The 12,264-nt window shown below is 54.2% G+C and overlaps 2 protein-coding genes across 8 annotated transcripts in view; one reads left to right on the plus strand and one right to left on the minus strand.

The window, feature by feature from the left end:
* Nucleotides 1-553, minus strand: part of DPCD (deleted in primary ciliary dyskinesia homolog (mouse)) — a 19,123-nt gene extending 18,570 nt beyond the window's left edge. The window contains exon 1 of one of the 2 annotated variants that reach the window (XM_001499801.6): nucleotides 404-553. In XM_001499801.6, the coding sequence (XP_001499851.1) occupies nucleotides 404-467 (64 nt within the window). In that variant the 5' untranslated portion in view covers nucleotides 468-553. The remainder of the gene's footprint in view (nucleotides 1-403) is intronic. The other variant, XM_014733061.3, reaches the window with a different exon arrangement.
* POLL (DNA polymerase lambda) lies at nucleotides 521-11,528 on the plus strand. Of its 6 annotated transcripts, none has more exons than XM_001499802.6 (9): nucleotides 521-629; nucleotides 1,472-1,636; nucleotides 2,332-2,626; nucleotides 2,818-2,980; nucleotides 3,342-3,659; nucleotides 4,444-4,617; nucleotides 5,181-5,309; nucleotides 7,298-7,466; nucleotides 7,909-11,528. In XM_001499802.6, the coding sequence occupies exons 2-9, from the start codon at nucleotides 1,522-1,524 to the stop codon at nucleotides 8,271-8,273; spliced, it is 1,728 nt and encodes a 575-aa protein (XP_001499852.3). In that variant the 5' UTR covers nucleotides 521-629; nucleotides 1,472-1,521; the 3' UTR covers nucleotides 8,274-11,528. The 6 variants fall into 6 exon arrangements, with proteins under 6 accessions (XP_001499852.3, XP_023496427.1, XP_070078641.1 ...); XM_023640659.2 differs by having other exon boundaries at nucleotides 10,328-11,528; XM_070222540.1 differs by having other exon boundaries at nucleotides 560-629; nucleotides 1,485-1,636.
* The last annotated feature ends 736 nt before the right edge of the window (nucleotides 11,529-12,264 follow it).

Consider the following 12,264-nt stretch of genomic DNA (forward strand, 5'->3'; position numbering starts at 1 on the left):
AGTTGTACTACTGACTGGCTGGGGGAGCTGAGGCTGGTCTAAAATCTTCTTGGATTTCCGTTTCCTCTTCTGTAAAATGGGGTGGATATTAGCCTCTCGGGACAGCGGTGAGGAGCAAATGATATAATGAATGGGAAAGGAATTCTTATTTACTAGTAACAGAACTCAGACTGGAGTGAGGCGGTGTATGGGAAACCAGGGGATGTCCAGAGAGGCGTGTGCCAATCACATCATCTCTCTGGGCCTCAGTTTCCTCATCTGCAAATGCAGGACATGGCCTGGCTGGCGACCGCGACCCTTCCAGATCTGCCGTCCCAGGGTGAGGCCCTTCATGGAGGCGCCAGCACTGAGGGTAGGACCCTGGGGGAAGGGACGAGGGGGCTCGCGAGGGGCCTCAAGTTACCGTCTTGCAGTAGCGCCGTCTTCTCGGCAGCCCGCAGACTCCCCAACCAGCCTGTCACCGCCATCTTCCCTCCGCCCAGCCGCGTGCCCGGACGCTGCCATGGCAACCGTTCTGCCTAGGGTCACTTCCGGCTGACCCGGAAGGTGTTCTGGGCATTTGTCCTTCCCGCCCCACCCCACCCCCACCGCATCTCCCACGCCTTCGCCTGCTCTCATTGGCTGCTTTGGTAAGTAGTTTTTTCCTGGCCCCACTCAGGTGACCAACCCGGCCTGAAGTTGAACCCATCCTAGACCAAATCCCGGGAGTGGGGAGGGGGCTGGGCCCCCTCAGGGCAGGGTCCCGACGCTCCAGCCGTCCTGTAGTCCCCAGCTGGGAGTCCCTGATGCGCGCCAGCTGCGTACGCGGCGGAGACCCCACACCTGCCGGAGTCTTCTCTACCCCCAGCTGTGAGGCCAAAACTTCCCCAATCCCGGAAGGCGCCCCACCCCAGCTGCGGCCGGGCCCCGTCTCCCTGCAGCTGCGGGACTGAGCACCCCGAGCCGAGAGGCCCGCGACTAGGCAGGTGCAGGGCGTTCCCACTGCCCCGTTAACATCTCCCCCGCCCCCCGCCTCGTTTTCCTCTGTGGGTCTGTGATGGGGATAGAGAAAGATTATGTGGGGTTTATGTGCAGGTTTCCCCCAGTCTCCACTCCTCTTGGGAGCGCAAGGGCTTCCTAAAGATGTAGCTCCATTTCCTAGCCTGATATCCCCTTTTGGTAAAGCCCTTTGGAAGTGGGATGCAGCAGGGGCAGACACTGCACTGAATCTTTAGAGTAACCCCACTGAGGAATGATATCGTTTCCTTACTCTCAAAAGCTCCCCAAATAGTCCCATTCTTCCGCCCATAACCCCAATATTCTGACTTTGAAAGGCTGGTGAGTGTAGAGGTAGGCTAAACTACTGACGTTCACTTGGGTTTTTGGAGACCCCGGGGATCTGGGCTCCTGCCCTCAAGGCTTGATCGGTAGAGATCCCACCTCCATAGGCAGAGGGCTTGGGGAACCTCAATTCTGGGTTTCTACAAAACAGCTGCTGTGATCAGCTCTCAAACAGAAAGGACAAGATCCAGCCATATCTCAATGGACCCCAGGGGTATCTTGAAGGCATTTCCCAAGCGGAAGAAAATTCACACCAATTCACCATCAAAAGCACTTGCAAAGATTCCCAAGAGGGAACACGGAGAAGCAGGAGGAGGTGAGCAAACCCATCTCAGAACCCTCATGTGCTTGAACCCTCAGGATTCCTACGTTGTTCATGTTCAGAATCAGATGTTAGAGCTGACTCTGCCCACCCAGGGCCTGCAGGTTTGTTTGTACCTGCCTTGCAATAGGCTTGGTCTCCAGTCTTTGACAGGCTGCTGGCTGGGGTATCTTCTACCCCACCCCAAGACCTCCATCACTCAGAAAATACTCCTTGGTCCCTAAAGAAATGACCAGCAGAATCCTTTCCTCTCAGGTTCCCAGAGTTATAAGCTATTTTACAGCCAAATTGACAAATAGATGGCAAAGGCTTACGTGGGAATGGGGAGGGGGAATCTCTGAGACTGTGAGGCCTGTAATGGCAAACATGTGTGCCTTGTGCCTAGTACATAGTAGTAGGTTTCTATTAATATTGTTGAAAGAATAAATGATCAGATGAAGTGATTTATAGAATACCTACAATGTGCCAGACACTCTTCTAGGTTACATGAGGAAACAGGACATATCAAAATCCTTGCCCCTTTCATTCAAGTGATGGCTATGAGGAAATTAGCTATGCTTGGGGTGGAATCTTCAGAATGAAGGCTGTCTGGATGGAAGGGAAATGATTGTCCAGGGGCAGGGGACTGCAAAGGGTTCATTGGGATATATCTGAAAGTTACAATAGGCATCTGGATGTCCTCTCCACAGAGTGGCTGAGCTCCCTGCGGGCCCATGTTCTGCCCACTGGCATTGGGCGAGCCCGGGCAGAAGTCTTCGAGAAGCAGATTATCCAGCACGGTGGCCAGATATGCCCTGCCCAGGCAGCAGGGGTCACTCACATTGTGGTGGATGAAGGCATGGACTATGAGCGAGCCCTCCGCATCCTTAGACTGCCCCAGCTGCCCCCAGGTGCTCAGCTGGTGAAGTCAGCCTGGCTAAGCTTGTGCCTGCAGGAGAGAAGGCTGGTAGACACGGCAGGATTCAGCATTTTCATCCCCAACAGGTGGGCTGGTCTCAGTCTTTCCTCAAATGTTTTCTGGCAGCATCTTGAGCATTCTTCTTGGGTTATTAAAAATAACTCTCATTGTCTTAATTGGACACAGTGGAAAACCAAGGTTTCAGAGTAGAGAAAGGTTGGGAGCAGAGATAGGGTGAGGTCTTTGGTATCTTAACCTCCCATCACTGTCCCTGCAGGTGCCTGGACCAAACACAGCTCAGCAAGGCAGATCAAGACTCTTCTACTCCTCCTGGAGCCCGTGAGCCTCTGCTCAGGACAGCCCTCTCCCCTCCTCCTTCTCCTGCCAGACCTGTATCTCCTCCCCGGAGGGCAGAAGAGGCTCTAAGCACCCAAGTCCAGGTCAGGAGCCTTCCAGCCCCCAAACTCCCCTCTCCTGGAAATTAGATCACAGAAGCAGGGAGGGCCTGGTGGTGGTTCAGAAAGTTCCAGGCCCCTGAGAGAGGAGGGTTCTCTTTATTATGAAGCCACTTAGTTCTTCCCAACCCTCATCGCTCCTGCATTTGCCATGTACCACTGGGGATGCTAGGGCTGGGCTCTGGGGGAAGCTGAATGGAAATCAGCCCCACACTTAAGGAGACCCATGTCTGCACAAAAGACCCAGCCTCATTCTTGGGTCTGACTAGGAGATTCAACCCCACCCTCAAGGAGCCCTCATCACTGGGGCAGGAATTGATTGTCTCTTCTCCTTCCCTACCTCAAGCCTGGCTTTGATGATGAAATCAGTGATGGGGAAGAGACCCAGGTTAGCGCAGCTGATCTGGAAGCCTTGATCAGTGGCCACTACCCTACCCTCCTTGAGGAAGATGGTGAGCCTTGCCCAGCTCCGAAGGGCCTGGATAAGTGGGTCTGTGCACAGCCTTCAAGCCAGAAGGCAACCAACCACAACCGTCACATCACAGAGAAACTGGAAGTGCTGGCTAAAGCCTACAGTGTTCAGGGAGACAAGTGGAGGGCCCTGGGCTATGCCAAGGCCATCAATGCCCTCAAGAGCTTCCACAAGCCTGTCACCTCCTACCAGGTATCTGACAGCCAGGGCAGGGTACGCAGGGGAAGGGGGAGGTCTTCTCTTTACTGGCCAGAGATTGGTGGAGGCATCAGTCACAAATGGAGATCAGGTGGAGTGGTTAAGATTTTGTGATGTCTGGGACTTGCACAAAAGCAAAAAATGGGGGGATTGATGAGAGCAGATTGACAAAATCTTGATAATTATAGAAGCTGGGTGACAGGTACTTGGCAGTTCATTATACTGTTCCCTCTACTTTGGAATTTTTTTCCATAATAAAAAGTTTTTTAAAAGTTTAGAATCTGGAGGCCAACAGACCTGGGTTTGAATTCTGATTCCCATTATTCACTAACTGTGTGACTTTAGGCAAGTTACTTAAACCCTTTGAGCATCAATTTCCTCATCAGTAAAAAGGGACTAACAGTAGTAACAAATTCAGTGTTCCTGTGAAGACTAAAGATGATCTCTGTAATGCAGGACCTGATGCACAGTAAGCCCTCAGTAAATGTTAGCTTGCACTATTGTGATGATGGTGGTGATTAGTATCATCATTATTGCCTTTTCTCTATTTCCTCTGCTGATCCCCATCCCTCTGGGAACCAAAAGACAAAGTACGCAGCCCATTCCATCCACACTTCTCATCTTCAACTGTGCCCGAGCTTTACACGGCCATCAGTTGCCAACTGGCCAGGCTGGCTTTTCTTCATACATCTGCTAAAGGAGTCAGCTTCCCCACTGCTGGCTCTACCCGTCCCATCTTCTCACTCTTCTTTCCTGCCTCTGCCTCCTCCTCCTCTAGGAGGCCTGCGGTATTCCCGGGATTGGAAAGCGGATGGCTGAGAAGATCATAGAGATCTTAGAGAGTGGGCATCTACGGAAGCTGGATCATATCAGCGAGAGTGTGCCTATCTTGGAGCTCTTCTCCAACATCTGGGGAGCTGGAACCAAGACTGCCCAGATGTGGTACCATCAGGTCATACTGTTTCCCAGCCCCTACTTCAGTTTTGCTATATTTCAGAACTTGTCTCACAGTTAAATTACCCTGTGCTCTGATGGGAATGAAGCCAGACTATAGGGAGACCACTTTTCAAGGGGACCAGGGCTCATGTAGACCCCTCTCCTGGCTCATAGAACTTGGTATCCTTGAGGCGTTAATCTGTGGTGTAGGCAGAGATAGGAAGTATGTTTCTCTGTCCCACAGACCAGCAAAGGCCTTCCTGAGGAGACCAGGCCTCAGGGCTGAGTATCCAAATCACTAGTTCCCAAACCTGGCCACGTACAGAATCACCCCTAGTCTGATGGAATCATGAACCAGTGTTTTAGGATGGTGGCAGGGCTGAATGGGGGCGTGTCTTCCATGCTCCCTGCGTTTCCCGAGTCCCAGTGTATTACAGACCCAGCCGCTCCTGGGGTTGGTCCTGCCTCAGGCCTTCTTTGGAGTCTAGGGTTGGTGGAAGCCTTGTGTGTGTGCTCATTCACTGTCTCTTCATTGGTCATGGAGCCTCATAGCCTTCCTATCTGGTTTCTTTTTTCCAGGGTTTCCGGAGCCTAGAAGACATCCGCAACCAGGCCTCCTTGACTACCCAGCAGGCCATTGGCTTGAAGCATTACAATGACTTCCTGGAACGCATACCCAGGGAGGAGGCCACAGAGATTGAGCAGACAGTAAGCACATGTCCCAGAACAGTGAGGAGAGCCAGGTGCTGCCCTTATAGCAGGGACTGGCTTGAAGCCAAGAACTCCTGATCCCTCAGCTGGGACCCCAGTGGGCAGAGGAAGCTGTAGTTCACCAGAGGTTGGGACTAGGGGAAAGAGCAAGTTGAGACTGAAGCTGCAGGTCCAGAGGAGGGGTGGGTGGCTTTTGTTTGGAAGGACTGCAATACCAGCTCTCTGGATAAGGGTTCTCAGCGGTTAGGCAGAGCAAGCGTTGGCTTAGATGCTAGAATGGCGTTTGGACTGGGTTAATGTTAGGGCTGGGTTAGAGAGGGATTATGATCAGAACTGCTTGAGGATATGGGGGTTTGAACTGGGCTAGGTTAGGGTGGGTCAGGGCAGAGGTTCTTTGAGAACCTGATGAAAACTATGGGCTCTTTCTCTCCAGAATTTGTATAAATGTGCAAAGTTTTATATCTCTTTCCAGATGTAGGGGCCTTCTGAAACCCACCCAAGGCTGGTTCAGGGTTTGGGTTAGAGTTGGTGTAGAAACACAGTGCCAGTAGGATTAGCTTTGGGGTTAGAGGAAAGCTAGATCAAGAGTTGAGTTAAGGTTAGGCCTGAATTAAGAGTAGGGTTTTCTTTGTGTTGGATGGTTTTCAGATTGTGGTTATCCTAGAAATAAGGTTTGGGCAAGATTAGGGTTTGGTTTAGAGTTAGGGTTAGATGTATCATTTGTTCAAATGGCATTAGGATTAGGGGCTGGTTGCTATGGGCAAGTTTGCTCCCTTTGGTCTAGGATTCTGATAGGGAGGACTCCATGGAGACTCTGGCCCAGCTTAGTTGAAATCAGCCTCCAGCTCTACTCTAGGCCGTGGGACTGTGAGGCTGGCACAGGATGGATGGACAGGCCCCTTTGTCCACCTGACACCAGGCCTTGGTGCTGGTGATGACACTGTCACTCAGCCACGGTATCTGGGCACGGAGAATGCCTCAGTGAGCCTCTGGCCTCCAGCCCCTTGGAACAGAAGTGGCTTCCCACCTGGCCAGCTTCCCCGACTTAAGGGCTCCAGCCTTAGGAGTTTTTGATGGGATTACTCATCCTAGGCCTCCTCCCATCCTCTTGGGAGGCTCAAGAAGGGAGTGAAGGGATTAGCAGAGCCAGCCTGTCAGGAGAATTGAGGTGTCCTGGCTGCGGGTATCCAGGGCCCCAGAAATCTCAGTGTCCTGGCGTGGAGTCGGGAGGCCATCTGCATATGAAAGGCCTCAATGTCTCTGGGGTGGAAGCTAATGGGCTTATCCCCCTCAATGAGAGATGATCCTTCAGCTGACAGTCCCCTCTGGCTCAGCCCCCTCCCCCCTGAGCCCCATTCCTCTAAGTAAGAATGTGGGCATTGGCTCAGAATTGCCTCCCTCTTTGCTTTCTTTCCTTTCCTTTCCTGCAGGTGCAGTTATATTTCTGGGTTCCATTTTCCCTCAGACCTGGGCCCAGGGCACCCTGTCAGCCAGCTGCTCAGGCCTCAAGCCCCAATTCACACACTGCCGTTAGCTCCAAATCCGTAGATACCTGGGGCTGCCGAGATCTGGCTGAGGGCTTCCAGGTACCTGGCCCTATGTCCTAAGTGGAGTTTCACAGGCCTGGGCATCTGGGTTGGGGCAGGGGCCAAGAGAGTTGTCTTTTTTCTCTTAAAGAGCTCTAGAGGGAAAGATCAGTGCTTGCCCTCAGAATCAGAGTACACATCTTCTTCTGTCTCTCCTCAGGCTGCCTCCAGTGGCATCTTCTGTCCTAGTGAAGCTACAGAACAGCTGCTCCCCAGGGTAGATCTCTGGCCTCTGTTCCTTGGGGCTTATTCCCTCATCGTGCATCCAAGGATTGGCTTGGGGCATCAGCTGGGGATGTGGGTCCTGGGTCAGGGAATGCCCTCGGGCTGCCGTGAGAAAGGAACTCCTCACAGGGCTGGAGGCCCACAGCCCCTTACCCCCTCACTGTTCTTTCCCAGGTCCAGAAATCAGCTCAGGCCTTCAACCCTGGGCTGCTGTGTGTGGCATGTGGTTCGTACAGACGGGGGAAAGCAACCTGTGGTGATGTGGACGTGCTGCTCACTCACCCAGATGGCCGATCTCACCAGGGCATCCTCAGTCGCCTCCTTGACAGCCTTCGGCAGCAAGGTATAAGCTCCATCTCTGGGTGCACAGGTTGGCACAGGGCAGGGAAGGGCTGGACGGCCTCCAGGAGGGAGAGCCTCAAAGCTGCAGTCTCCAGGCAGGAAGCAGGGAAAGGTTGCTTTGTGAGAACCCCCCCTTTCCTTTATGGCCAAAGCCGTTTCAGGGAAGAGAAGAAACAGCTCCCCACACCTACCCAGAGGTGCTCAGTAATACCTGCAGGTTGAAGGTCTCATCTGATCTTTCTGTGACACTAGTTGGGGCCTGGGGAGGAATTACTATCATTTTACAGATAAGGAGACAGGCTCAGAGAGGGCAAGGTCACCCAGCAAATACATGGATGAGCTGGGGCTAGAGGACCCAGGGGTGATCAGGAAAGATCTGGGAGGATGGGACGGCCCAGGGCCTGGCTCCCTGTGCTCCTAGCAGCCATCCTGTGTTGGGCCAGGATTCCTGACTGATGACTTAGTGAGCCAGGAGGAGAACGGCCAGCAGCAGAAGTACCTGGGTGTGTGCCAGCTCCCAGGGCCAGGGCGGCGGCACCGACGACTGGACATCATCGTTGTGCCCTACAGCGAGTTTGCCTGCGCCCTGCTCTACTTCACTGGCTCCGCCCATTTCAACCGCTCCATGCGGGCTCTGGCCAAGACCAAGGGCATGAGCTTATCAGAGCATGCCCTCAGCACAGCTGTGGTCCGGAACACCCAAGGCCTCAAGGTGGCGTCTGGCCGAGTGCTGCCCACCCCAACTGAGAAGGATGTCTTCAGGCTCTTAGGCCTGCCCTACCGAGAACCAGCTGAGCGGGACTGGTGACCCATGGCTGCAGGGGAGGGGATGCCAAACTGGACCGGCACCCCACCTGGCCATCCAGTACTCCCTTCTCCCCTCAGCTGGCTGAACCTCACTGCTTCAACTGCCAGCTCCCTGGGCCTGAGGGAAAGGGCCAGCCTGGCTGCCAGGGTGTGCACAGCCCTCTCCCTGACAGGAGCATGCTGCTTTCCCTTCTACCTCACCACTGGCCCTGGCCCCTGGCCACATTCTAGGCAGGAACAGGCGGCTGGTCTGCAGCCAGCTTCCTGTGCCGAAGGCCCAGGCATTCATACTTCCCTGCCCTAAGGAGGGTCTAGCTGCTGGGGGTGGGATGGGGCTGCAGGGGGAGAAGCAAGCAGCTGTCGCCCAGCATCACCCAAGACCCCTTGGAGAGGAGAATGAGCCATTCCACATGTACTCCCTCCACCCACCCCACTTCCTGTGCAGCTGGAGGTGTGTCGTGGGGGCACCCCCGGCCTGGTGAGGACAGCATTTGAAGGCTCAGGGGCCCAGTAAAGTGCATTTGACATTTAACCTGCTTGGTGTCTTGAGCTGCTGCAGCCCTTACCTGCCATCTGACTCCTGGGCAGGGATAGAGATGGGAGCTGAATGAGAGCCCAGAAAGGCAAGTGAACTGCTCTCCACACAGGCCAGGCCCGAGGCAACTCCTGAACTCAGAAAGTGGTAGGGTGGACGTTAAAAGAGAGAATTCATGGAGTCAGGCATTAGGTGCTCGTATCTACCCGTCAGCATCTCCTGTGAGCCCTGCCCTAGAACAGGCTATCTGGGGACATGAATAACGGTGATGGGACTCATTAGGAATAGCTAAATGGTGATCTCTGTGCCACTGACAGGGCTGAGGCAGTCAGGGAAGGCTGCCTGGAGGAGAGGAAGGGGGGCCTGGCAGGGAAATAGCCTGTTTGAAGTAGGGTGAGCGGCTCTGGGAACAACTAAGGAACACATGTTAGAGAGGATGCTGTATGCCAGGAGTCAGGAGAAGGCCGGGCTGCTAGAGGACGGAAGTCCAGCTTAGGGGCTTAGTTTGATAGAGCAGAGAGGAGCAAGTCCAGCTCGTTGGATCAGGATGGTTTTTGGAGGCTGGACCTTGTGGGACAGGGAGAATTTGTGAGGGGAGTGGAGGAAAGCTTGGGCATACCAGGTATGAAGAATAACGGGCCCAGAGGCAGAAGGAGGAGGCTGCACTGGAGCAGCAGGGAGCCTGGAGAGGCTTCGTGACATGGGGGTTTTGAGGGGAGCTCAGGCTGCAGAGACGGGCTCAAACCTGAGTGCTGGCTGTGAGGCAGGGTGGGGGGCGGGTGCCAAGTCCTGCATCTCCCTCAGTAACTTGCAGAGTCCCAGAGCTGGCTTTTGTTGGCTTGGTGTCAGTCAGGGGATCCCAGCAGCCTGAATCGGCCCCCCAACTCTAGTTCAGAACCCTGAAGTCCAAGCCATGGGGCCTTGGCGGCACTGCTCATGCAGAGAAGGAATCAAAAGCCGTGGAGTCTGGGGTGCCCCTTTCACTACCAACCAGAGACAGCCACATCAAAGGCCCAGAAACCGCTGGGAGGGGCGGGCCTCTCCCTCAGAGTGTCTACTCCCAGGGAGGCTGGCTGCCCAGGGCCTGGAGTGGAAGAGAAGAGCTGTGAAATCCCTGTGTCCCCCAGGTGCTAGGGCTGCTTTTGGTCCCTCCTTACTGCTTGTTCTCCTGTGGACTGGGCCCTCAGTGCCCACCACCAGCAAAGGTTGGAGTTGGCAGAAGCCCAAAGCCTGGGGTGTCCGGCTCCAAACGTGGATGTTGCTTCTCTCCTTTTGCTTCCTGCTTCAGTTCCCAGCCTGCCCAGCAGCCTCTCCAGGCCCAGAGGAATGGGGCCTCCAGGGCTAGGAGAAGAGGGAACCAGTGGGTCACGGGGTAACTTGGCCAATTAACGCCTTCCTACACACAGCAAGTTCCCAGACTATTGGGAGGGATAGTGCTGACTTCTGTGAAACCAGGGGCCTGGCCCCCATTCCTGACACCCACTCACACCCACCCCATCTGCCTTAACTCCTTCTCCCAGAAGACTCAGAAATCTGGAGTCCGCCCTTCAAACCATACAAACTCCTGGTCCTACCTCCTGACAAGGGCAGCAGGAAGTCATGGATAAAAAGGAAGAGTGCCTACACCCTCCAGACCCATCCTGGGGCTGGTATACCCCTGGCTGCTCAATCTGACACACAAGCCCAGGAGAAGAGCTGATGGTGGGATTTCTGTGCCTGGAGAAAGGCTGCCCAGTTTGGGGGAGGGGTGGTTCTCTGAGTCCAAACTAAGCAGAGTGTGTTGAGGGCTCCCCAGCCACTACAGAGCCTGCCCCTTCTTCCTGGGTGGGCTCTCAGCCAGTGCCCCATCCTTCTGGAAAGAGAGACTGAATTTCAGAGCTCTGGTGGGAACTGGTGTCTTGTCTAGCAACTGAGCACCCCAAACCACCACCCAATCACTGCGTGGTCCTGAGGAGGAGGAGAGGAGCCCCACAAGCCTGCTTCCTGCCCTTAGCCCAGCCGTCGTCACTCTGTGCTTGAGCCAGAGTTGTCCCTGGACAGCCACGTGTGGGGTCAGCAGAATAATGGTCCCTCAAAGTGATACCCACATCCTAATTCCTAGAACCTGTGAATGTGTTCCCTAACTAGGTGAAAGGGACTTTGCAGACGTGATTAAGGATTTTGAGATGAGATTATCCTGGATTATCCAGTGAGCCCAATTTAACCATGAGTCCTTTAAAGTGGAAAACCTGGGGCTGGCCCAGTGGCGTAGTACTTAAGTTCGTGTGCTCTGCTTCGATGGCCTGGGCTTTGCAGGTTCAGATTCCGGGTGTGGACCTACACACCGCTCATCAAGCCATGCTGTGGTGGTGCCCCACATACAAAATAGAGGAAGATTGGCAGAGATGTTAGCAACAATCTTCCTCACCAAAAAAGAAAGAAAAATAAAGTGGAGAACCTTCCCCATTACAATCAGAGAGAGATGTGACAAGAGAGAGAGATGTGACAGTGGAAGGGAGGCCAGAGAGATGCAGTGTTTCTGGCTTTGAAGAGAGAGGGGCCCACCAGCCAAGGAATGTAGGCAGCCTCTGGAAGCTGGAAAAGGCAAGGAAACAGATTCTACTGTAGAGCCTCTATATAGAATGCAGCCCTGCCAATGCCTCGATTTTATTCAGTGAGACCTATGTCTGACTTCGAAACAATAAACTGTGCAGTAATAACTGTGTTGTTTTAAGCCGCTAAGTGTGTGGTAATTTATTACTGCAACAATAGAGAACCCATAGACTGGATAAGTCTTGATCTCTCCCTGTACAAAGTGAGCGGAGGGACCGTGGGTGTGAGCAGGCCCTGCCCTGAGGTGGAGAAGGTCCCCCGAAGTGCAGTGGGGTGTGGGAAGGGGAGGGAGCCTCCCATGCCTGGAGGAGGGAAGGGGCAGGTGGTAGGCAAAGCCCTGGGCCCCAGCCTCTCCACTGACTGCCACGTGCTCAGTCTGAGCCTCTGTTAATGTCAGTTTCACTCTGTCACTTTGTGCCTAAGATATAGTGCTCTCTGGGCTGCTTACCCCAACCCTGCCAAGCCGGGAGCCTCATCTCCCAGGGCCTGGAGTGATGACATTGGCCTTAGCCTTAGACTTTGCACTGAAAGGGGAGTAAGATAAGGCCAAACTTTTCTCCTGGGTTCTTGCTGCTTGTAGGGGAGCAGTTGTGGGCACAGGGCCAGGGGCCTCGCAGGCCTGGACTGGGCATGGCAAGGTGGGCAAGCCCAGCCCTGTCCTACCCTCCAAGATCCAAGCTGGGAATAGAAAACCCAGGCCCTTTGTCCTGCTTCTAACAGGAGAGTTATGGCATTCCTGTCCCTTTAAATGGAAGGCCTGCCTCTTGCAGGACTAGGGCCTAGAACTTAGAGAAGACATTGGCCTCACTCCCTCTCTCCACTCCCCGCAGCAGGAGAGCTCCTCTGCAAGGCCTCCCCACCACCT

This window comes from Equus caballus, chromosome 1 (genome assembly GCF_041296265.1).
Source record: "Equus caballus isolate H_3958 breed thoroughbred chromosome 1, TB-T2T, whole genome shotgun sequence".
NCBI lineage: Eukaryota > Metazoa > Chordata > Mammalia > Perissodactyla > Equidae > Equus > Equus caballus.